Source organism: Schistocerca americana, chromosome 3 (genome assembly GCF_021461395.2).
Source record: "Schistocerca americana isolate TAMUIC-IGC-003095 chromosome 3, iqSchAmer2.1, whole genome shotgun sequence".
Classification (NCBI taxonomy): Eukaryota; Metazoa; Arthropoda; class Insecta; order Orthoptera; family Acrididae; genus Schistocerca; species Schistocerca americana.
In genome coordinates this window covers 858305913-858332882 of record NC_060121.1, presented here as the reverse complement: position 1 = coordinate 858332882, position 26970 = coordinate 858305913, and the positions used below count along the sequence as shown (strand labels likewise).

The following is a 26970-nucleotide window of genomic DNA, read 5'->3' as shown; positions in this document are numbered from 1 at the left end:
ATTATGTAAAAATACAAGTCTATTTGAGTATTCACTCAAATAAAGTACTCTTTCCGTAGAGGGTTAAACTTCGGTACACAACCTGAGTGGTACAACCAGCAAATGTTGCTCATCACACTTCACATTAATGAAGATGTAACTGTAATGGACCTGATGATGGTAGCATGTTACCGAAACCAGTCGTACTAATAAATACACTCCTGGAAATGTAAAAAAGAACACATTGACACCGGTGTGTCAGACCCACCATACTTGCTCCGGACACTGCGAGAGGGCTGTACAAGCAATGATCACACGCACGGCACAGCGGACACACCAGGAACCGCGGTGTTGGCCGTCGAATGGCGCTAGCTGCGCAGCATTTGTGCACCGCCGCCGTCAGTGTCAGCCAGTTTGCCGTGGCATACGGAGCTCCATCGCAGTCTTTAACACTGGTAGCATGCCGCGGCAGCGTGGACGTGAACCGTATGTGCAGTTGACGGACTTTGAGCGAGGGCGTATAGTGGGCATGCGGGAGGCCGGGTGGACGTACCGCCGAATTGCTCAACACGTGGGGCGTGAGGTCTCCACAGTACATCGATGTTGTCGCCAGTGATCGGCGGAAGGTGCACGTGCCCGTCGACCTGGGACCGGACCGCAGCGACGCACGGATGCACGCCAAGACCGTAGGATCCTACACAGTGCCGTAGGGGACCGCACCGCCACTTCCCAGCAAATTAGGGACACTGTTGCTCCTGGGGTATCGGCGAGGACCATTCGCAACCGTCTCCATGAAGCTGGGCTACGGTCCCGCACACCGTTAGGCCGTCTTCCGCTCACGCCCCAACATCGTGCAGCCCGCCTCCAGTGGTGTCGCGACATGCGTGAATGGAGGGACGAATGGAGACGTGTCGTCTTCAGCGATGAGAGTCGCTTCTGCCAATGATGGTCGTATGCGTGTTTGGCGCCGTGCAGGTGAGCGCCACAATCAGGACTGCATACGACCGAGGCACACAGGGCCAACACCCGGCATCATGGTGTGGGGAGCGATCTCCTACACTGGCCGTACACCACTGGTGATCGTCGAGGGGACACTGAATAGTGTACGGTACATCCAAACCGTCATCGAACCCATCGTTCTACCATTCCTAGACCGGCAAGGGAACTTGCTGTTCCAACAGGACAATGCAGGTCCGCATGTATCCCGTGCCACCCAACGTGCTCTAGAAGGTGTAAGCCAACTACCCTGGCCAGCAAGATCTCCGGATCTGTCCCCCATTGAGCATGTTTGGGACTGGATGAAGCGTCGTCTCACGCGGTCTGAACGTCCAGCACGAACGCTGGTCCAACTGAGGCGCCAGGTGGAAATGGCATGGCAAGCCGTTCCACAGGACTACATCCAGCATCTCTACGATCGTCTCCATGGGAGAATAGCAGCCTGCATTGCTGCGAAAGGTGGATATACACTGTACTAGCGCCGACATTGTGCATGCTCTGTTGCCTGTGTCTATGTGCCTGTGGTTCTGTCAGTGTGATCATGTGATGTATCTGACCCCAGGAATGTGTCAATAAAGTTTCCCCTTCCTTGGACAATGAATTCACGGTGTTCTTATTTCAATTTCCAGGAGTGTATAAATAAAATGCGACAAACGTAGTAAAAATTATTTCATAAATTTATAATAGTCGCAGTCCTTACGGAATTCCACACAACCTGGGTAAATTTAACAAGTGCTATTTGTTTGGGGCTTTTCCGGAGCTTGCTCAGAGGAGCTACGTTTTTCTACCTCGTTTTTTCTAACCAACGAGAGATTTCATCTTACTTTGATTCCATACTGTATTTCGTTCCCACTGATGAACCTAGTCTTCTGTGGCTGTGGTGAGTTCATGTGGGCAATTGCAGTCCGCTCCGCCGGGACCAGAAACAGACGCCGGTCACTCACCGCGGGTGTGTCGGTCGGCGAGTCCTGTCATATTCTAGGATCCGCTCGTTGCCGAAGCAAAAGCACTCTCGGCGTCTCCTGGGCGCGTGGTTTATTTAGAGCCATGTTTTACTGCTTGCCTGCGCGATGCCGGCGGCCCTAAATGTTTGAGCGGTTGTCGCGAGCGGCGCAGGGGCATCCGGCCGGCTGAATTGTTGAAGCTGCGCCGAGAGGGAGTCGTGTGTCACGGCGAACACGCGTGCTTTCGTGAAATAAACACGGCCGCACGCCAGTCGCGACGCCGGGCCGCCAGCGCTGGCGCCAGGCTCGCTGGGACGTCACCAGCTGTCGCCAGCGTCAGCGTCTGCAGGTGATCAGCCGCCGCGTCATGGCCGGCGACAGGTGCCACCGACAGTAATAATGACCGCGTAATGGGCGGCGCCCACTGCCGTGACAGAGCGCTGGCCGTTTAGCGCCGTGAATAACTGTCCTGGCTGTGTGTGTGTGTGTGTGTGTGTGTGTGTGTGTGTGTAGTTCCTCTTCCGGGCAGGTGTGTTGACCGTATATGTCGCTGCTGCCCAGCTTAGAGTAGGAGTATACCTCAAAGTGCGTGCCCCAATATCAAAGCAGAAGTTATGTGACATCACTGTTACACTGATTGTTCACATTTTGTCCGCAGCTCGTGGTCATGCGGTAGCGTTCTCGCTTTCCGCTCCCGGGTTCCAGGGTTCTATTCCCGGCAGGGTCAGGGATTTTCTCTGCCCCGTGATGACTGGGTGTTGTGTGATGTCCTTAGGGTAGTTAGGTTTAAGTAGTTCTAAGTTCTAGGGGACTGATGACCATAGCTGTTAAGACCCATAGTGCTCAGAGCCATTTGAACCCATTTTTTTTTTTTTGTTTACACTTTGCGCTAAGAGCGAAACATACAAGATGATTTCGTGATGGTGTTACGAACTTTCTCGGATGACAAAGAAGGGTAAATGTATTAGTTTGTGATAAGGCACGCTGGTCCTGAAATGACCGAGTCGAAAGCTTTTAGCCTGGTCTATACCTTTGTGGAAGGAGTATATAGAGGGTCTATACAAGGGCGATGTTCTTCAGGACAATATTATGAAAATGGAAGAGGAGATAGATGAAGATGAAATCGGAGATAAGATAGTGCTCTGCCAAACTCTTCACGCACTAAGTCAAAACAAGGCTCCGGCAGTAGACAACATTCCATTAGAACTATTGATAGCCTTGGGAGAGCCAGCCCTGACAAAACACTACCAACTGGTGAGCTAGATGTATGAGACAGGTGAAATACCCTGAGATTTGAAGAATAATATAATTCCAATCCCAAAGAAAGCAGGTGTTGACAGATGTGAAAATTACCGAACTATCAGTTTAATAAGCTACGACTGTAAACTACTAACTCGACTTCTTTACAGACGAAAAGAAAAACTGGTAGAAGCCGAACTTGAGGAAGATCAGTTTGGATTCCGCAGAAATGTTGGAACACGTGAGGCAATACTGACATTATAACTTATCTTAGAAGCTAGAGTAAGGAAAGGCAAACTTACGTTTCTAGCATTTGTAGACTGAGATAAAGATTTTGACAATGTTGACAGGAATACTTTCTTTCAAATTCTGAAGGTGGAGGGGTAAAATACAGAGAGCGAAAGGCTATTTACAATTTGTACAGAAACCATATGGCAGTTACAAGCGTCGAGGGGCTTGAAAGGGAAGCAGTGGTTGGGAAGGGAGTGAGATAGGGTTGTAGCCTATCCCCGATGTTATTCAATCTGTATATTGAGCAAGCAGTAAAGGAAACAAAAGAAAAATTCGGATTAGGAATTAAAATCCATGGAGAAGAAATAAAAACTTTGAGGTTCGCAGGTGACATTTTAATTGTGTCAGAGACAGCAAAGGGTTGGAAGAGCAGCTGAACGCAATGGACTGTGTCTTGAAAGAAGGATATAAGATGAACATCAACAAAAGTAAAAGAGAATAATGGAATGTAGTCGAATTAAGTCGGGCGATGCTGAGGGAATTAGATTAGGAAAGGAGACGCTTAAAGTAGTAGATGAGTTTTGCTATTTGGGGAGCAAAATAAGTCATGATGGTCGAAGAAGAGAGGATATAAAACGTAGACGGTGAAGGGCAAGGAAATCGTTTGTGAAGAAGAGAAATTTGTTAACATCGAGTATAGATTGAAGTGTCAGGAAGTCGTTTCTGAAAGTATTTGTATGGAGCGTAGCCATGCATGGAAGTGAAACATGGATGATAACTAGTTTGGACAAGAAGCGAATAGAAGCTTTCGAAATGTGTTGCTACAGAAGAATGCTGAAGATTAAATGGGTAGATCACATAACTAATGAGGAAGTATTGAATAGGGAAGTTTGTGGCACAACTTGACTAGAAGAAGGGATCGTTTGGTAGGACATATTCTGAGGAATCAAGGGATCACCAATTTAGTATTGGAGGGTAGCGTGGAGCGTAAAAATCGTAGAGGGAGACCAAGAGATGAATACACTAAACAGATTCAGAAGGATATAGGTTGCACTGGGTACTGGGAGATGAAGCAGCTTGCACAGGATAGAGTACCATGGAGAGCTGAATCAAACCAATCTCTGGACTGAAGACCACAACAACAGCAACATAATTTCGTAGAGATTATGTTTTGCAAGTTGGTATTCTAATTGATATGTGTTTGTTTATCGACTGTCATTTTTTAAATTCTAGTTCACTGTTGCTATTAGAGTTCACATTTGTCATGTCTGGAGGGAGTGGAGCTGTGGGTGTTTGAAAATGCAGTGTCATGTCTAGAAATCTGACCATTTCCAATGCACAGTATATTCTGTTTGAGTTCAGTAGAGGGGTGACAACAGCGGAGACAGCCCAAAACATTTGCACCGTGTATGGGGATAATGCCATTGGACAGAGCAAGGCAGGAAAATGGTTTTCTCCCCTTGAGGAGGATAGTTTTGACATTAGTGGCCCTCCAATTTCAGCAAGAGCTTTGGGGTTTGACGAAGAATGTTTAAACGTATTAATCCGCTATGATCCAAATCATTGTTAACTGGAAAATGAGATGAATTGTGATAATTCCACTATCGTGTGACACTTGCATACAATGGGAAGGTTCAAAAATCGGATGTTTTTGTACCCCATGCTCTACGCCAATATCACAAAAAGCAGCGGGTGGCCATATCAGCATCTCTGATTACTCGTCATCAACTAGCTCGTGAACAACACAGACCATTCCTATCCTGTATCGTTTTGGTATCTCTGTGCTGACAAAATGAAAATGAAGGAATGGTTCAGCCCAAGCAAAGCAGCAACTCCCCGTACGAAGACCTGCGCAGATGCGAAAAACATAATGTAACGCATCTGGTGGAACAGCGACGGTGTGGTGCACTACAAACTGCTTCCACGAGGTATAACCATCACGGCTGACATTTGCTGTCAACAACTGAGGCGTCTTGCAGACACAATCCAAAGAACAACCACCAGGGAGACTGCATGAAATGATGCTACTCGACGATAACGCCCGACGGGATTCTGCTAGACTGACAGTTCGGTAGTTGGGTAGGGTATTCATTACGGACCCGCCTTATTCACCTGGTTTTGCGCCCTAGTATTTTTAAATTTTCCTCTCTCTGTAGAACGATCTTCAACGAACTTCGTTGCCGGATGAAAACGCGCTCCGAACATGGCTCAACGAGTTCTTTGTCTCAAAACAACATGATTCCTACAGTCGCGGAATCGAAAAGTTACCCCAGCCTTGTTAGCTGTTGAAAATAGTGGAACAGAATATATTCATGACTGAAGTCCCTGTTATGTGTATCTGTGGTGTTTATAAAAATAATGGAAAAGCACTACTAACTTACACACCAAACCTCTGACGGAGAATCTTTCTACTTCAATGTCTTTGCTTTCCATGCTTTGGAAAGAGGTAGTACGGACCGAAACAATAAAACAATGTCCTGTACACGTGGGCTGTAAAGTGCATTTCTTAAGAGCTATGGGAACTTGTTCAGTAGAAGAGCTGTGTCTCACAGTGGGAAAGATGAACAAGTGGTCAGCTTTTAAGATATGCACCTTAGAGTCCGTGATAATTGGACATTTTTCTTGGTTTGTTCCATACTGCCTCCTCCCAAAATATGGGAAACAATGAGCTTGAAGTACAAGAATTCACTGTCAGAGGTACCAGAACGACTCTGACTTATAACTTTCGATTCATTCGTTTATGGACCAGGCTCAGGTTGGTACAATTTTCCGTCGCCATCATCCCTTAAGGAATCACACTGTTTATATCCTGCTTTTTAGACATTACCTACTACTAACAGCATTAGTGACTAGTTGCTGCTGGAAGTGATGAAAAGCAAAATATGCCAAGCGGAGTGCAGGTACGTTTCGTAGAACACGTGGAAGTTATTTTATGGTAACGACAACTTGAATGCTAATCCCATAAATACGAGTGCAGCACTTAAAGTGTTTAGAAAATCAAAAAAAGGTTTGGTTTTAAAAGCACATTCAATGATTACTTTGTTTTTCAAAGTGGCCCCCTTTAACATCAACAATTTTTGCTTTCGTTGAAACCAATCCTTAAAGCAAGGACGTCGCTCTCGCTCAAGCCCTTCTTAAAACGGGTTTTTATAATGTTCTACTGTTTCACCTGGTGACGAAAAAGTGATTCCACGCATTTCATTTTCAATTTTTGAAAAAAAAAAGTTTTTTGATGAGTGCTGTATGGTGGAGGATCCATTCATGACCTTTAGGGCATCCAAGTACTCATTTATTAGTTTTGCTATATGGGACGAGACTTTATCGTAATGTAAAATTATTCTTTTTAGGTCGTTTTTCACAAACTTTTTCAAAAATTTGAAGTAAGCAGGTATTTGTATAACAATTACAGTAACAATACGGCTCAGTTTAGAGGGGGGAAAATAGCAACCATCTTCTCACCAGCACTGCGCGTTCGTATGCCTTTCGCAGGCTTAGGTTCTCTTCAAAAGCTCCATTGAGCCGAATATTTTTTTCTTTTCAGACTCACAGCGACGAATTCAAGATCCATCAGCAGTAATGATATTTCTAACCAAGTTTGAACCACCACCTTGGAATTTTTCCGGGGTTATTTTGCACCGATCAGAGCGTTGTTGCTTTCAGTTGGATGTCAGTTTATGTGGACTCCATCGACAACAAATTCTGCCACGTACAAGTGTTGATGAGTAATGTTTCAGAGTTGACTCATTCGAATGCCCAATGCCTCCGGAATAAATTCGAAACATGTCCGTCGGTGTTCTTCAAATGTTGGTCGAACAGTGACAGTATTATCATCAGTATTAGAGATTCATAGGCATTCTTCAGAAAACTCGCCACTAAGAAGGAAATCAATATCTTTAGAATTCCTTGTACCAATTATAAATCGTTATCTTAGATGTAGCTTCTCCGTCAAATGCATTTCCAAGCCGAACTTCAGACTGTTTAGGCGTTAATGACGATTTAATATCTTAAGAAATTATAACACGGAAATGTCCACACAAAACATCCAAGTGAAGCTATCTAATAAATTATTAGAGCAAGTTGTACGAACTACACGGCAGTCGACTGAAAAAACAATAAAAAGTTCCTGTTAAACAATACATTATTTGTTTTTTGAACCATTGCATTCTAAAATTTTTCCGTCGGACACTATACTCCTCATGTTTTGTTCATTTGCCATCTCCGAGACGAAATAAGGAAATCTAAATATCATCACTTTATTGGTACAAAATATGATAATTGTTCTGATGAGATTCTAACACGTCATAATGTCAAGTGCATTTTAAAACAAGTAAGCTTGAATTCATTGATGTTACTGTGTGGTTCTTATTTGTTATTTCGATAATTAATGTCAAATTTTAAGTGTAACAGTATTCCTCGTCCTCGACACTGTCTTAAAGAGGAGTTAATGAAAACAGATTAAATACAGGTGCAAATAAATCGGAGAGAGAGGACAGGAATTTTATACAGCGAGCGAGAGTCCTGTCGTATAGCAGAAATATTTATGCCTGAAATGTACTGTGTCCCTAGCAGCAATATTATTACAGTATTAAAGTATCAGGTTTAATAAAAGTTGAACCGGCATCTGTGGCGAAATACGCCTAAAAATAAATAAGTAAATAAAAACAGAAAATGCCATCCATCGGAATGACGATTTAAAATTTGTGTTCTTCTTTCACGTTACTGGAATTGTATTTGTTAACGTACCAGTTGTTCAGTTGTTAAGTAGATCCTTCCTTCTTACTGAATGTCTTGACAATGACAGACCTACCTCGGTAGGAACGTTTCGTAGAACAAACTGTATATTTTCACCAGTTTTTGAAAATTCCCTATTTCTATTAAAAACACAGTCTCCATGAAATCTGTCTTACAACCATAATTGCTAAAGTCTCTCCCACACCCTGTTTCAGAGTGTATTCCACACTTATAAACTTTGGAATAGCTATGGAGTGTAAAGAGGAGTGTGGAGTTTAAGATGCTGATGCTAATCAATGTCAAAACGTTGTCTGTTTACATACCCAAGACAGCAGGCTGGTCAACATCTTACTGTTTTCAATACAGCAGTACACGTTCCAGATTTAATAACAACCACCATACACAGATCTGCAGTAATTAAATTTTGCTACAGACAAATGAGTTTCAAATTTATGTGTCCACTCACCTTCACGACACCAAACAGATACAAAACATATATTCAAATTGTCGATATGTTGCACATGTCATTTTAAAATACAGAAATAAGTAATAAAATTAAAATGTTATACAAATGTCTTACTTCATAAAACTGAATGCTCTTATTAAGATTACGTCTAAGTCTGTTACGATGATGAGATATTATCGAAACCTGTTGTAAGGCAATAAAAGATTTAGCAGATTTGTGGTAGTTATAAGCCTAAAAGTCACTTAGTTATGAAGTAGAAATTATAACAAAACTTTAACGTCGCCGGATAAGTCGCTTATCGGTTCATTAACACATTGCAAAACATGAATTAGGAACATGATGATGAATTAGGACTACCGTAATACAGACTTGCAGGAAAGCATGCCACGTGTCGTCTAAACCTAATCGTGTGACATGGCTCAACTGGTATCAAAATGATGAAGAATATGTGACTTTTCTGTGAATATATAATAAGGTCGAAGCAAGGAAAGCAAGTAAGTAATAGCTCCAGCCTTTTAAGTCCTGTCGTTCCTATATGCGTACAGTATTCTGCTATGTGAATTACTACTGTGGAATAGTCTAAACATAACTGAATAAAGCACAGTTTTTGTGTCATTCGCCTTTCGCCATTATTCTTTGTAACGCCTCTTCAGTGGCCTGGAATACGTGCACATAATTTTGAGTGTAGCATGTAGATGACAGGTCACAGACATCACAGAAACAAGCTCAGTTGGCGGCCATAACGTTCAATAGTTAGCAACGGCGTACAAAGCATATAACCAAAATATGTGTTCGACTCTTAAGGCTGCGAAGTGTAAAAAACGAGATCTCAAATGACATTATCACAAGGAAAACAACTATAACAAAGGAATAAGTGCACAGCACGTAGATCAACATATAGATCAAAATCTTTGAGCAGAATTTTAAATTACTACTACATCACAGAAAAACAAAAAGCACCAGCTTTGTTTATAAACTTTATATAAAACGTCCTAAATTTTTAGTATAAACAGAAATATGTGCATATCCTGGCTACTGGAGGTGCCTTACAAAAAATAAAGACGAAACGCAAAAAAATTGGTTTTATTCAGTTGTAATCAGATGGTCCCAGAGTAATAACTATCCACGTATCAAATAAATAATCTCTTTTATGGAGCAATACCAAGAATGATAACTGACTTTAATGACAGTACAGCTACATTTATTACTTATACAGGTGAACAACCTCGTCATTGCATTTCAGAATGCTACATACATCATTATTCCCTAACAAATAAGGACACAACAAATGAAATCGTGTTAATGCAAAGACGGTAAATAAATATATAATTATGATTTTCTTTACGGAAAAACCAGTACTACTTTCAGTCTGAAACTACCACCTAACGATAAGGCTGCAGATGCACCGAAAAGTAACCGACATGAACTGCACGTTTTCGTTCCTTCATGCTCAGATGTATAGACAGTGTTGTCGGCTGTAGTAGACGTACGCGAATTCATGAATATATTTTACATACACAGGGATTTTCAGGAATGACAATGATATGCAAACGCAGTAACTGTATCGATACATATTATCTAATTGCAAACGATGCCTTCAGTAGCCGGAAAAAGTTGTAGCGTACTAAATGACGTCATTTTCAAGGCTATGACGCGCGTGCGTCACAGTTCCACATCACAGAATGCGATGATGGCGGCGCAGGCGGACACACCTGATGCAATCTGACGTGCAGAGTGCGACAAAAGTGCACTTGTTTTCTTCAATGGACGCCGTAGCATGATGCTAGTTCTATTAGGGCTACGAATACAGCCGTGTGTGGAAACGGCAGAGACGCTTACCCGTCTACGTAGGCGCCTGAGGCTGGACAGCATGGCGGAAGGCGCGGCGTCGGGCGTCGGCGGCCACACTGCTGCAGACGTGGACAGCCTATTAATAGCCACCAGCTGCCAGCGGGCGAGCCAGTGTTTGGGTGGCGGGGAGGGGGCAGCCAGAAAGAGCTTACGGTAAACCGCGCTAAGTCAGCTGCTTCCTCAACGAAGACGTGTAGCACCCGCAGAAAGCACTACTCCCGCCTGAAGAAGATGCCGTTGATAGGGAATTTTAACAGAACAGACACAGTTGCAACAACAGAACAGTCCCATTATTCACATCTTCAAGCCGTCTTTATAAATACTGAAGTTTCCATAAACGGAAAAATGTTTATAAATAAAGAAGATTCCACAAACGGAACACTATTTTTTCGTACAGTCACTTTTCGCACTGTTACACTCTCCGTAATAAGTAGCTGAAATGAGAATAGAGAGGGGCTTAATGTCAAAATTGGTGAGCGAGAAGTAAACAGTTACGTTGGAAGCAAAATAAATCACGATGGACAAAGCTATGAGGACATAAAAAGCAGACTACTACACGTAAAGAGGGCATTTTTTTGCAAGAGAAGCCTCCTGGTATCAAACATAGCAATTAAGGCGAGGAAGAAATTTCTGAGATTGTGCGTTCGGAGAGCAACAGTGTATTGCAGTGATTCGTGGACAACCGGAAAAGAAGATAATCGAAGCGTTTGAGCATAGTTGTAAATTGAGGTGACAATAGCCATGGGTGAGTGATAAGTTCACATATAGATAGCGGTAGTACCACATACACAAGATATAAAAGGGCAGTTCACTAGCAGAGCTGTCATTTGTACTCAGGTGGTTCATGTGAAAAGGTTTCCGAAGTGATAATGGTAGCACGACGGTAATTAACAGACTCTGAACATGGAACGGTAGTTGAAGCTAGTTAGACGCATGGGACATTCCATTTAGAAAATCGTCGGGGAATTCAGTATTGCAAGATCCACAGGGTGAAGAATGTGTCGGTCGAGAGTACTAAATTTCAGGCATTACCACAGAAAACACAGTGGCCGACGGCCTTCACATAATGAATGCCGCAGGGGCGTTTGCGTGGAGTTGTCAGTGCTAACAGACAAATAACACTGGGTGAAATAACGGCAGAAATCAATGTATCAATGTGGGACGTACGCCGAACGTATCCGTTACGGCAGTGTGCCGAAATCTGGCGGTAATGTGCTATGACAGCGGACGACCAACGCGAGTGCCTTTGCTAACAGCACATCGCCTGCAGTGCTTCTCCTGGGCTTTTGACCATATCCGTTGGAGCCTAGACGACTGGAAAACGCCCGCCCGGTCAGTCGAATCCCGATTTCAGTTGGTAAGAGCTGATGGTTCCAAATGGCTCTGAGCACTATGGGACTTAACTGCTGTGGTCATCAGTCCCCTATAACTTAGAAGTACTTAAACCTAACTAACCTAAGGACATCACACACATCCATGTCCGAGGCAGGATTCGAACTTGCGACCGTAGCGGTCGTGCGGTTTCAGACTGTAGCGCCTAGAACCGCTCAGCCACTCCGGCTTAAGAGCTGATGGTAGTATTCGAATGTGGCACAAAGTCCACGAAGGCATGGACCCAAATTGCCAGCAAGGCACTGTGCAAGGTGGTGGTGGCTCCATAATGTTGTAGGCTGTGTTTCCATGGAATGAACTAGATCCTCTGGATCAGCTGAACAGATTTTTGAATGGTTCAAATGGCTCTGAGCACTATGGGACTCAACTGCTGAGGTCATGAGTCCCCTAGAACTTAGAACTAGTTAAACCTAACTAACCTAAGGACATCACAAACATCCATGCCCGAGGCAGGATTCGAACCTGCGACCGTAGCGGTCTTGCGGTTCCAGACTGCAGCGCCTTTAACCGCACGGCCACTTCGGCCGGCACAGATTTTTGACTGGAAACGTTTACTGATCAATATAAACAACACCAATCGCCGTTATATAAGTTCAGAGAATAACTTCCATGGTACAGAGGAAACTGTAGACGGTAGAAGCTCTAGAGGAAGACAGAGACTGGAATATTTTCAACAAACGATTGAGGACGTACCGTGCAAGTGCTACTCTGAGAAGAACAAGTTGGCACTGCAGATAACCTGCGGTTCCATCAAGGCAATCAGATGACTGATGACTCAAAACAATAACTAAAAATTATGGTCTAGTTGCTTTCTATCACCAAACACATAGGGTCATGAAGCGGAAGCCTGCGATGCCATCCCCAAGCTGTTTAGCCAAATATATCACGCCATTTAGTTTCCTGTGTACTGGTGATAAGGGCGCTCTTCTCGCAGTTACAGTGCGTACTTTTTTTTACTTATAACTTTTATCTTGCGCTGTCTCTTGCAGAGTGTAAAGTCACATATGCGTGAGTCAAATGAATTGCGATTAACTTACACATGATTTGAACCGTTTGAGTAACTACGCGTTATTCGAGGCTTCAGCTGGTCCGTCCTGTATGTTAGCTCGGTCATATACCATGCCCTCCCTTTCTTGTTGCAGTGGGTAGCACCCAATGATGGACCTATATTCTCCTAAATTTGCCGTGCTAGTAAAACGTCATTTACAACTGTAATGGATTTCTGAGTCTTATCGAACAGTAGTGCGCGGATGGCTCAGAAAACTAACGTCCAGGGATCTAATTCAGTTCCTGTACACGGTTTTAATCTCCCCGGATGCCTTAAATGAGCGTTCATAAAGTTGCAGAATGAGAATTCATTCTGGAAAGAAGCACCTAGTTGTTCCTAAGACATTTCTCCTCAATGTTCTTTATTCCAGCAGTGCTAATCGCACAAGATATGAAGGAGAACATCTGTGCAAGTTGGAAGGTAGGAGAGAAAGTACTGGCGAAGGTAAAGCTATGAGATTGGATTGTGTCGTGTTTTGACAGGTCATACGGTAGAGAAATTTCCCGGGAAAGGCAAAGGTCAGAGGCCCAGAGATTTAATGTGCTGCGAAGTTCCAGTGTAATTATGATCTGCTGTTTTTCTCTGTTATCTCTGTTACATTCGTTTCTGTGAAAATATCTAAACAACAGCTTAAGGCCTTTACTAAGGAAACTCGTAAATATACAACACAGCGAGGGTATTCCGATGTACAGACGGAAAAGTACTAAGATGCTGTTGCCGTCCGTGCGGGAAGAAATTAGAAGAGGTTTGTTGGTCCGCCGACCATTGTGACCGAGTGGTTCTAGGTGCTTCAGTCCGAAACCGCGCTGCTGCTACGGTCACACGTTCGAATCCTGCCTCGGGCATAGATGTGTGTGATGCCCTTAGGTTAGTTAGGATTAAGTAGTTCTAAGTTCTAGGGGACTGACCACCTCAGATGTTAAGTACCTTAGTGCTCAGAGCCATTTGAACATTGTTATCGTCGTTGTTCAACTCTTTCACTGCAATCAGTGAACCCATACAAGGGATAGTACTGGCCAACACTCCACCAATAAATCTATGCACGTCGCCGTGCATCGTTGTTAACACTGTTGGAAAAACAACCTCGAGATTGCGACAAGGAGTACTGAACGCAAGAATGAGGGCGAAGAGTAGAGTGGACATTACGGTTGTCAAGAGAGTACTATGAGAGAATGCAATAAGTTTGTTTCCGAACAAGACATAGTGGTAGCCTGACTCTTTCATTCCTGGCACATTAAAACGACTCAACGGACTGGAGCTCGAAACTGGAGCCTTGTTTTTACGGGAAATTGTCTTATCCAGTGAGCTATCCAAGCATGGCTCACGAGCCACCCTCACAGTATTCTTTCCGCCAGGATCTCTCTCATACTTTGAAAACTAAAATCACTTTGTCAGGGATTCTTCCAGCATTCTCCGATTTGTTCGAACGAACTACTGCAGAATTCCTTCTACAGTTTACCTTTAACTGCGGGAGCGTTAGTCCCACGTGTTACGCGAGGGAACTGCTCTGAATTTTGATGAGTGGATAGAGGTAAAGCTATGATGGCGGATTGTAAGACGTGCCTGACAGACTCTGTTGGTAAGAGCATCTCTGAGCGGCAAGATTCTGCGTTCGAGCCCCAGTCCGGTACGGCGTTTTAATCTGCTAAGATATTTCAAGACACGCAGTGGATATGGTCGACGTGTGCACTGTAGTGCAGATATTTTCAGCGAAATACAGAAACAGAGCAAATAAGGTTTACCATCAAAGGAAATACAATTACTCAATTATGAGCCGCATTTTATCTCACATTTTCGCAACAGTTTAATTTCGTTCCCGCAAAGTGCAGACGGAGTCATCTCAAACAAACACTGCTCGTCAGGTCTTTTTTGCGAATCACAGTGTCAAAGGAAACTGTTGGTTTGTTTACTGGTTAAAAAACGTTTAATGCGGGATTTTATGTGCCTTTTCGATAATGCGGTCCAAATTTGCTCTAGTGCAAGATTCGTTTTATCTATATTTATTAAAAGGCAACTCAAAACACGAAGAATAAAAAGGTACAATTTTGGTAAACATTTTTGGAATACAGTGATCAATAGATTATTATATTTTGACTAAAGTTCAGTCTTGATCACACCATTTATGTTTCAATGATATAGGAAACCGGTTTCGGTTATTTTTACATAACCATCATCAGACCCATGGCTCCCTTAGGATGGTAGGCGGAGCTCTCCTAAGCTTCGTAGCATCTGAGGAGAGCTCCGCCTACCATCCTGAGGGAGCCATGGGTCTGATGATGGTTATGTAAAAATAACCGAAACCGGTTACCTATATCATTGAAACATAAATAGTGTGATAAAGACTGAACTTTAGTCAAAATATGATAAAAGGTACTCCAGCAGCAGTATTTGTCCATCTTGCCCTGCGCCACGCTAGATGCCAGAGCCATGCTGCAGTGCTACTCAATCGCTGCTAGATTGTTGTTTATTCTTTGTATTTTACTATCCCTCTTAGCGGTGAACCAAATACCACACTAGACTAACTTGGAATCGCTTGTGGAATGGGAGGGTAAAATTCCGCTTTGAAAATGATTTTGGTTTCTAACAGGGATCAAGCAAAAGTTGTTCGTTAGCACTGGGCGTCGCATGTAACATCCGATGAACGGTATTTACCTGGGCCGTCTCCATTTACATACAGCAAAAACTAACTTGAAACTACCTGCCAAAACACCGGAGAAAATGAGTCTGATGACTACTACGAGATACATTCGACATTTAGAAGGAACATGTCGGGCGTATTGGAAATGGTGGGTGATCAAAAAGTCAGTATAAATTTGAAAATTTAATAAACCACGGAATAATGTAGGTAGAGAGGTGAAAATTGACACACATGCTTGGAATGACATGGGGGTTTATTAGAGAAAAAAACACCCCATATTACTAGACGCGTGAAAGATCTCTTGCTCGCGTCGTTTGATGATGATCGTGTGCTCAGCCGCCACTTTCGTCATGCTTGGCCTCCCTGGTACCCAGACCTCAGTCCGTGCGATTATTGGCTTTGGGGTTACCTGAAGTCGCAAAAGTATCGTGATCGACCGACATCTCTGAGGATGCTGAAAGACAACATCCGATGCCAATGTCTCGCCATAACTCTGGACATGCTTTACAGAGCTGTTCACAACATTATTCCTCGACCACAGCTATTGTTGAGGGATGATGGTGGACGTATTGAGCATTTCCTGTAAAGAACATCATCTTTGCTTTGTCTTACTTTGTTATGCTAATTATTGCTATTCTGATCAGATGAAGCGCCATCTGTCTGACAGTTTTTTAACGTTTGTATTTTTTTCGGTTCTAATGAAACCCCATGTCATTCCAAGCATGTATGTCAATTTGTACCTCTCTGTCTACATTATTCCGTGATTTATTCAGTTTTCAAATTTATACTGACTTTTTGATCACCCGGTATTTATGATTCTACTAGTGACCAGACCCACCTTCACAAGGATAGCATTAACAGTCTACGGCCCGACGACTCGACTGGTGTGGCGTATTTTACGAGTATCTGGGGGCCACGAATAATATTCAGAGAACATCGTTAAGCAAGTGAATATCATCCGTTTCATATAACATACGCGAGGAAAGTTGTCTGGAGGCATAAACGTTGTGTGTTCCATATAAATTAGTCTTTGGTGTGACATCTCAAGGCAGTGATGCAAGCACATCGTAATGTAAGTAATATAAGTAGGGGCAAATAAAAATGGCCCAGACGAATGGATAAGATTGGATGTGAATGTACCGGTAAGCATATAACCGCACTCCGTTACGCCCCCAATACGTGTACGTCCGTCACGTGATCCACACCGGTTCAAAGTATAGTGCTGGCTCTGTCAGTATGGGTGGAGCAATGGAAGGGGGATGATGATACTCACAGTGGAGTAGCGGGTGTTCGTTGTGGGAAGTAACGTGACAACAAACTCGTGGAAACAGTGTGGATATTTGTTTGCTGAGACGTTTAATGGTGTCCAAGTGCCAGGAAAGATTGCCACGCAATGCTCAGTCTGAAAATGGCGCCAGACAGGATCTGCTTTGGACAAGTCAAAAACATTCCAAAACGTACCTCTACGCCAGGAAATATGGCTGCACTTCACCAGAAAATGCTCCAGAATCCTGACAAATCAAACCAACGGCCGGCCGTTGTGGCCGAGCACTTCTAGGCGCTTCAGTCTGGAACTGGGCTGCTGCTACAGTCGCAGGTTCGAATCCTGCCTCGGGCATGGATGTGTGTGCTGTTCATAATTTAGTTAGGTTTAAGTAGTTCTAAGTCAAGGAGACTGATGACCTCAGATGTTAAGTTCCATAGTGCTCAGAACCATTTGAACCATTTTTTCAAACCAGTTACCGTGTTTCTTTGTACCCTGAAACTCTTTTCTCCAAGCCACCCTTATTTGCCCCAACCTGTATGTTTACAACCTATGTAAATATTTTATGCGAATGACGGGTGTATGTGCATGTGCATGTGTCTGTGTGTGTGTGTGTGTGTGTGTGTGTGTGTGTGTGTGTGTGTGTGGTTCAATATGCATTTCAGGATGATTGAGGTGGCGCAGATAAAAGGAAAAGAAAGGAGAAAACGTGCATGATGTACATGTTTACTTCCTGTTACAGCACTCGTCTTGCGAAGCTAAGTGCGCGCTCTAGTGCGTTCTTTAGACTCATTGCCGCAGTTCCTGGTCTTGGACGCTTTATGGAAGAAGTCTTCGCCGTGGCACGCAAAGAATCGTGTCCACAACCACGGTTGATTCAAGGAAAACAAAATGCTGGAAGTTGAGTCATTAGCCAAGCTGCAGCAAAACTTTCTTTATCTAAACAAAGTAAAGCACCATTCATGCGGCGTTTTACTCTATGCGGAAATAATAGCATCAGGACCTACAAAGAAACACTAACAAATGTTCTTTTACCTCCCGATAACTCGTTGGGGTACATGGGTCGAAGCTATGTTGTTTTACAATGAACATTTCGAGGTCATTAGAGGCGTAGTAAACGACTTCGATAGTGCAGAGACTTTGGCAGTTAGCCAGTGCAAGAGAGCTTTTAATGATTCCAGTATAGACAAAGACAGTGCTGTGATTAGCTCTCATTTTCCCATATACCTGCAAGCATTAAAAAGCCTGGCGTTGTACGAATCTATCCATTTAGTGAATAAAATTATTCTATTGAATTCCTCATTGCTGGAGGTATTCCCAAGACACTTAAGGAAATTTATGAAAAAATTTTAAACAATAACCCAGGCTTTGAACCCTTGTGCCAAATTGATAGCTTTATTAATGGGACGGGTGAACTTTTACCAGAAACAATAAGTACCAACATAGCACACAAATTCAAATACTGCCTAATTACCTCAGCTCATATAGAACGTTCCTTTTCTGCTTATAAAAATGTTTTGAGTGATCGAAGGCACAATCTTACTACCGAACATTTGGAACAGTACCTGGTCCTTTATGTTTAAAATAGTAGAAAAATGTAAAATAAATTGTAAATTATACTTTGGTTCAATAGTGCTATTAAAAAAATTCATGATTGCATGTTGTTTATTAAATAAAATATTACAGAGGTTTTGAGGGTGCCCTCTGCGTGCGATATATCTCGAAGTTGGTCCTGTACATATCGTCTGTTTCGATGCGACTAGCTCACATCGCATCCGCATGTTACCGGCAACAATTGCAAAGAAGGAGCAATTCTTGAAACACGATATGCATTCTCATTTTGCAAATTTTTAGAAAATAATCCCAGAAAGGCCCAATTCCTAACATCTACGACAAAGTTTTCAGAAAATAATATCAGCGTTCTAAATGTACCTATTTTTCGCGTCGCCTGTGCTCTTCCTCGTAATTGTTATGTACAGGTTCGACTTTGAGATAAAATGCACACATTAACTACCACGTTTTCTTATGATTTGATCTTGCATATTTCGACGCTTTTCATGCATTTTAAGCATTTTTAATGCATACTTTCATCAATATTTTAAGGTTTTTATGATGCATATAAGCCGGTCTCTAGTCATGACAAATCTAGACGCGGACTTGAAACACACATTTTGTTTTTCCCTGAATGCGCGAGACAAAAATCTACTGCTAAACGAAGCAGGGAGCCCAGCGGCTGAAGGAAGCGAAGCAGAGGCGTGCGAAGGCGGGAATCTATTAAGGGGATAGCCTCGTAGCCTCCGCCCCGTCACAGGAGATTGCGTTGCCTCGAGCCACTCGCTGGCGCTGCGCCTGCCGTGTCGGGTTAGGTTGTCCCGCGGTGCACAAGTAGAGCCGCGGCCAGCAAGTGGCGGACCCCTAAATTAAGCCTCCCTGCGAACAACACGGTGGGCTGCGCGACGCGCACCGGAAATGAAAGCAACGGGGCGCGCGTTTCTGTGTCGCAGAGGAGAAATACTGCCGACTCTACGTCGGAGTAAGATGCGAGAATGTGGCCTTTGAAGCGTTTTCACCTTCTCCGCTTTGCTAAAACGCGCACCATATTTGCAACGGCAAGACGAGAATAAAATGATCTCAGACCATTTCCGTATTGCTTCGGCAGATACTGATTGCATTATGGCGAGGTCGTGCCAGTCATGTAGCTGGTGGCTCTAAACGAAACTCTGAATACTGCCACAAGTACTGATTGTTGTAGCAAGGTTCGGTGAGATAACGATGTATAATAGAAAATACTGGGAAACAAATGAATGAAATTTTCATTACTATAGATTTATGTACCACAAAATTATCCAAGTGCAAAGGTGGTCTACTAGCAAGAATATTCAACATCTACAATTTTTAAATAATTATTCACCACACACTACAAAATGGTAGCCTACATCATGGAGTTTGGTAATCTGGACAACTAATTTAAGGAAACAGTAAATTTATTCAACTGACAACACGATAAAAGATAGGGTTCTGTAACATATAGTGTGTTGAATAAATTAATTAACAATTGCAGAATTTCAACATTCCTATTGACACATCCAGCATGTTGGATGTGGCTTGGGACCCCTGATGTTGTAGAGCCCTCTGGTCATAGTTGTACTGAAAGATTATTCGCCATCATATCCACATAAAACGTAGCACGTTTCTTTGACTCTTTACTATCATGAACTTTCATCTGATGTTATGGCTCGGTCGCTGTTGTCTTCAGTTCGTTTGTGTTTGGTTCGCTTGGTACTTCATTTCATATGATGATATTACTAGAACTGAAAAATGCTTCGTTGTGTATGAGTGCAGAGAGAACACTTCTCTTGCCACTGCTTAGATTTCTTCTTGTTCTCACCTCACAACTACCAACCCACCACCGCCTCAGCCCAAATAACATAGTTTCAAGTCTATTATCTTGCTGGTAAACCCTTACTTGAAACTGACTCACAATTTGTACTACACTCGATTCAGGAAGTGTGAGTTCCAGATTCTCGTGGGCCCGCCCGGATTAAGAGTTTCAGTTGATACACAGATAACTTAAAGTCACTATCGTTCCCTCCAGAACAGGGTAATGTTTATCCATCGAGCCAGTGCTAAGTTTCTTGTGAGCTCTGTGATGAGAGGATGTTAAATGATATCCTTCTTTTACTCGAATAGTCAATACTTAGAGGTCACAGGTTGACAACAGTACGGTTTAATTATATGAAAAATTATTAGACCAATTAAAAACACTTCACACTGTTGAATGCTACCCGCAGCTCACGTCCGCATAGAAACATGTGACAAGCTCGCTAAGCAGAATCACCAAAATACTTAATTCTGCTGCTGATGAGTACAGCGCAGGCCTCGGGAGCTTGTACGCTCGCTGATGTAGGAAAGACATCAGTTCACCGAATAAACAGAAGGCAGTTTTATATTGTGTATCCTGATGTTCTTTGTATTCAACCTTGTAAGCGGCTGTGATGGGCCGAAGCATATAAATAAGATTACTGCCAGTTCGATATCAGTTGCTGTTGTTGCCATGAGAACTGGCGTACGTGCGGATACTGGGGTGGAAAGCAGCTAGCCAGTTATGACCAGGGCTTGCAGAGATACAAGAGCCATTTGTAAAAACGTGGATGTAATGCAACACGGTGATAGCTGCCGACGGCTGGCACTAGATAAAACACCGTCGGTCACCCCTGGTTCCAGACGAAACACTCCTTCCAATAATCGTCTTATGGTGTTGTAGTTCTTCTTGTTATGTCCGTGCTTGCTACGAAATGCGAAGAGGAATTCCGCCTTATACAAGACACCTTCTTTTCTCTTTTGTTTCACCCAGAAATATTTCAGCACATATGTACCAAAAGTTTCGCTAAATGATAATATGTAACAACTATTTTACAGTTACAAAATAAAAAATAACCCACTGAAGATAGCACAAAATGTGCTGAAACGTGTCTGCGTGAAACAAAACAGAAAAAAGGTGTCTTGCATAAGGCGGAATTCCTCTTCCCACTCCTTCCAACTTGACGCACCTGAAAATGTACTCAAGTCTCCCAAAAACAGTCAACGAATCACAGACCTGCGTTTAAACTGCATATGTCGTGTTTACTGTATAAAGTTATTAGTATATAAAAGATATACAGGCAAAGAGTTTCTTTTTTCCCGCAAAGTTATCTGGGAGGATTAACTACTTTTATAAGTCCTAGTTCCGGTTAAGTGGTATCAAAAGCTGAAGTGGCGTGGAGGGAGGTAACGGCACTTGATTGTCAACTACAGACGTATGTTGTTCGAGCCAGTCTGGAGACGACACCACTGGAAAGCAATACTACTTCCTGGGCCTTCTGGAGCAGCTGGCACGCAAGACATTACCATCGACACTCATGAGATGGTGGATGCGATTTGAGTATAGTAGTGCACAGTATTGATCGGTGTTGTATATTAGTTACCCTGCTTCCATTGGTTTTCCATGTCCTGGGGCAGTTTGTGGTGTAGCCGTTTTAATGTAAATAATTAGCGTAAGATTTCACTAGCGTTTCCTAAAAGCAAATGCATCATGTGTTGGAAGCGGGGTGTGGCTATTGTAATAAAATTGTTTATTCCACGTTGGGACGCGATGGCGACAATGGTTCTTTATAAAATCTTACAGACGTGGTTGAACATGGTCTTCGCAGAGTATTGGGTGTATCAGTCGTGTGACAGGGCACAGAGGTGAAGTTGTAGTTAGAGGAAAGGTGTGCTGGTGCATTCATTACAAAGCAGATTAGCACAATATAGTGTCTGTATTTCAAACTCCTAACGCCACATACACGCACCATCACACTCTTTTAAAGAAAAAAAAGTAGTATTTATAATTTGCGTTTGTTGATGACCGCAGTGAAAGGTGGGAGGTACACACGTTAGAATTTTAAGTGGAAAGGAGGTTCAGTGGAAGAGTTTACTGATAGCTCCTAACACTCCGGATGCTTTCAAAGCAAATGAGTGCAGGTTGACTGCGGAAACAAAAAATTATGAAACCGAAGAGGCTTGAAAGTTCTCGTAGGTGGCTGGTTGGTGTTCCTGTTTGCCGACTGGCAAGCAACTTTCCCGAAACATAACTTTACACAACTTGTGTTATCTCATGAGTAATTTATAATGTTATTAATGACGTGAACAATAACTTGGCTTCATGCAGATATCTGGAGAAAGTAGAAACAATATTTTATGTATATTTTCACGCAGATTAATATATCGAACCATACTGTTTCTGATTTATTTTAAAAGCAAAAAATGTTCTTGTTTGAGTAATGAACTACATGGGTAAATTTATTATTTTTGGACCAAAGCAGAAACAAGATCAGCAGAGTGTCTTCAGGTGCGAAGCGCTAGCAAATGACGGATCGATGTTCTGGATAAACATATTTATTTCGCCATTATTATAAGCAAATAATACTAATACTGTAGTAAGAAACACTGAGTAGTATTAACAAATAAATAATAACCAAGCACGAATGCGGCTAGAGATTCCTTTTCTTTTCATCGTTTTCATCCTTTGCATTTCATATACAAGGCTTCCGGTTCAGATTGTATGCAAATCAGATTTCTTTCAGAGTATGCTGATATAGTGGCTCCATGCGTGCCGGTCGCGGTGGTCGAGCAGTCCTAAGCGCTTCAGTCCGGAACCACGTGACTGCTACGGTCGCAGGTTCGAATACTGCCTCGGGCATAGATGCGTGTTATGTCGTTAGCTTAGTTAGGTTTAAGTAGTTCTAAGTTCTAGGGGACTGATGACCTCAGATGTTAAGTCCCATAGCGCTCAGAGCCATTTGAACCATTTTTGAGCTCCATGCGTAGGAATCATATATAACCGCTCGCTCAAAGAAAGGTATATACCGAAAAATTGGAAAGTTTCACAGGTTACACCAATATCCAAGAAAGAAAATAGGAGTAATACGCTACACTACAGACCCATATCACTAACGTCGATTTGCCGTAGGATTCTGGAACATATATTGTGCACGAACGTTATGGATCACCTCGAAGAAAACTATTTATCGACAAATAGCCATCATAGATTCAGAAGGTATCGTTCTTGTGAAACACAAATAGCTCTTTATTCTCACAACGTAGTGTGCTATCGACAGGAGACGCCCTATTGATTTTATATTTTCCGATTTCCAGAAGGCAATTGACAGCGTTCCTGAGAAACGACTTCCAATTAAATTGCGTGCCTATGAAGTATCGTAGCAGGTGTGTGACTGGATTCGTGATTTTCTGCCAGAAAGGTCGCAGTTCGTAATAACTTACGGAAAATAACAGAAGTGATATCTGGCGTTCTGCAAGCAAGTGTTAAGGACCTTTGTTGTTCCTGGTCTGTGTAAATAATTTAGGAGGTAATTTGAGCAGTCTCCTAGATTTACTGTCATTTACCGTTTTCTAAAATTATCAGATGCACAATGATTTAGACAAGATATCTGCACGGTGCAAAAGGTAACAATTGGCTCTAAATCATAAAAAGTGTGAAGTCATCCACAAGAGGAACTAAAAGCAATCTCCAAAACTTCAGTTCCACGATAAATCACACAAATCTAAAGACTTTAAACTCAACTAAATACTTAAAGATTAAAATTAGAAATAAGTTAAATTGGAACGCTTACATATGTAATGTCGTCGATATAGCTAGCCAAAGACTGCGTTATATTGGCAGAACTCTTTGAAAATGTAATAGGAACAATCAGAAGACTGATTGCACTACTTTTTTCCACAGTCTTTTGGAGTCTTTCTGTGAGGTATGGGATCTACATCAGATATGACTGACGCAGAACATCGGAAAAGTTCAAAGAAGGGCAGCTCTGTATGCTATCGGGATACAAGGCAGAGAGTGCCACGGATATGATACACGTGCTGCGGTGGCAGTCATTAAAACAAAGGCGTTGTTCACCTGCTACAGGACCTTCTTATCTATTCAGTCACCAAGTTCCTCCTTAGAGTGAGAAGAAATTTTGTTGGCGCTCATCTACATAGCAAGAAATTATCATCATAATGAAATAGGAGAAAGCAGAGCTTGCACGGGAAAATTTAAATGTTCGTTTTTCCCACACGCCGTTCGATAGTGGAACATTAGGAAAGTTGCTTAAAGGAGGTTTGATGAACCCTCTGCCAGGTACTAAACTATGAATTACTGAGTAATCATGTATCTGTAGAAGTTTCTGTTAAGTTTTATTTTATTAATTCAATGGTGAAACAGCAAACAGCGCAAAATATGAAAGTTTTGCTGGCGCCAGATGAAATGCAATGAAGAACGAATACAATATGGACATGTATTTGCAGGACTATTTTGATAGAAGATCAACGATCCAATTTCTTCAAAATCATTTCAAGCAAACGAATTTACCTAATTGTTATGTTTTGTATCAAAATGGTCGACTTATCAACAAAGTTTACACAACATTTTACTTTTAGTTTTTAAATCGGTTTATTGCACCGAAAGTTGCATATTTTGTGTAAACACCCATACCAACCGAATCATTGCATGCATCAAGACTAGAGGAGGTGCAAATAAAGTGGGCTGATACTGCCAATTTCTCTGTAAATTTGACTTAATTTTCTAGGCACTCAAATAACATCACATACCCTCTCAACACTTGAAGTTCCACTTAGTTTTCTCGTCCACTTCGTGACCTGTTATTGTCAGGCAATATGGGAGGTGGCACACTAAACTATTTGTCCACAGTAACGAGGATCGTATATTTAACCGCTCAGCAGGACCAATACATGGCATTCTGACCTATTGCAATCATAAGAAAAGATGAGTGGTTGTCTCTAATTGGAGTACAAAATACGAAATAGTTAAGTTTTTAAAGCAGGTGTATCACGCGTCTTTTTATCTGTTACAGTTGACAGAAATCGTAAGCCATTAAATGTGTATGTTTATAAACAAGGGTGACATTAAGATTACACAGACTCAGACACACACACACACACACATACACACACACACGCACACGCACGCACACACACATACACACACACGCGCGTGTGAGAACATAAATGGACACACAGAGGGAGGGGGGAGAGAGGAAGAAGGAGAAAGAGACAGAAGAGAGGGGGGAGAGGGATAGAGAGAGAGAGAGAGCGAGATAGGGGGCCGAGAGGGAGTGGGAGACAGAGGGAGGGGAGGGAGAGAGAGAGAGAGAGCGAGAGAGAGAGAGAGAGAGAGAGAGATAGGGGGGCCGAGAGGGAGCGGGAGGGGGGGGGAGAGAGAGAGAGAGGGAGGGAGAGAGAAAGGGGTTGGAAGGATGAGGGGATGGGGAGGGAAATGGGCTTAAGGGCAGAAACCGGACGGTGAATATATGCATGTAGTGTAGGAAAAGGAGGAAATGTAAATAAATGCAAACAATTCTGCAGGAACAGGCTGAAAAAATGTTAAATATCGTTGACTCTTGATATGCTCCATATTATTTCTCGTTGCAGTATAGCAACAAGTAGTGCTTCGAACTCCGTTTCAAGTTTCAAGTAGACAACAATCATGCACGTCTTCCAAAGTACGCATTTTCAAGTCAGTACCTTACGGCTGATATTATTTCTTTCTCTGCGTCGAAAAGACCATCCATGAATTCCAAAGCCGTGAGCATAGGGCTATCAAGGAGCTGCCGCCGCTTCCACAGGCCGCATAATTCCAGAATTTGTCCACGGCAGGCCATTGGCGGTACTGCCGGTATCCCGGACGGCGTGTTTTTGTTTTTACAGATGGCTCGCCGCCGACGGGGAGGGGACGGAGGAAAGGGGATCTCGGCGGATGCTACCTCGGAATCGCTTTAGGGAGCAAAGAAGCAGCGAAGGGTCCCAATGTAAAGGAAGGGGTGGGAGGGAACGCGAGCAGTCGAAAAAGAGGGAGAGGGCGGAAGAGGAGGAGGGAAAATACTTGATACTAGAACCAGCGGGCGGCAGAGAAAAAAAAAAAAAAAAAAAAGACGTCCACGGGGAAGAATAAGTAAGCGCATTTGAAATTTCGTTGCGGGTTTTTCCCTCCGGCACAGATGCATGCGGCTGCGGAGCAGTCGGCTGCAGTGCGGGGAGAGATTGGAATCGCCGCGGTACCATTTTGTACAGGCTGGTCCGGCAGCGTCGCGCCGCTCCGAAGTCGCCCCTGTATACAAACCACATCCCTGACCGACGTCACACACTCATTAACACGACTTCTCCACTAGCGGTAAGCTCCATAGAAACTGCTGTTCTTCTAGCTAAAGTCGGCGACGAAATACTAGTCACCCACATAAAAAGGCACACTGCTGGTTTTGGAGCGCCGCAGACTGGTACCAAGCGGTCACGTGACTCGGCGCAGGTGACGTAACTCGTGGCGATAAACAGGTGTTTATGTGCCAGTCAGCTGCATGCAATCAGCGCGTCCACATGTCGACCTGACAGAACGGCAACAGGGAGCTAGAGTATTTGGACGGGACCATGACCAACTCTGAATGAAGTTATCCAAAGTGTCTACTAGCAATGCAGTACCACTCGTAGCCGTGTAACAACGCGTAACAATAGTGGTCGTAAGTACCTCCCATACGTAAGGGGTAGGAGACGAGCGTCACTCCTTGTCACAGAACAGCGGTTTCGGACATGACAGCAGTTGCTGCTGTCAGGGAACTCAGTTATTTCTCAGCCACTCTTCGCGACTTCTTGCGAAGGGAGCTG

At 43.0% G+C, this 26970-nt stretch overlaps 1 protein-coding gene across 1 annotated transcript in view; it reads right to left on the bottom strand.

The window, feature by feature from the left end:
• LOC124606854 (delta-sarcoglycan) overlaps positions 1-10481 on the bottom strand; it is a 450590-nt gene extending 440109 nt beyond the window's left edge. The window contains exon 1 of the mRNA XM_047138933.1: positions 10426-10481. Within this exon, the coding sequence (XP_046994889.1) occupies positions 10426-10458 (33 nt within the window). The 5' untranslated portion in view covers positions 10459-10481. The remainder of the gene's footprint in view (positions 1-10425) is intronic.
• Positions 10482-26970: the final 16489 nt, after the last annotated feature.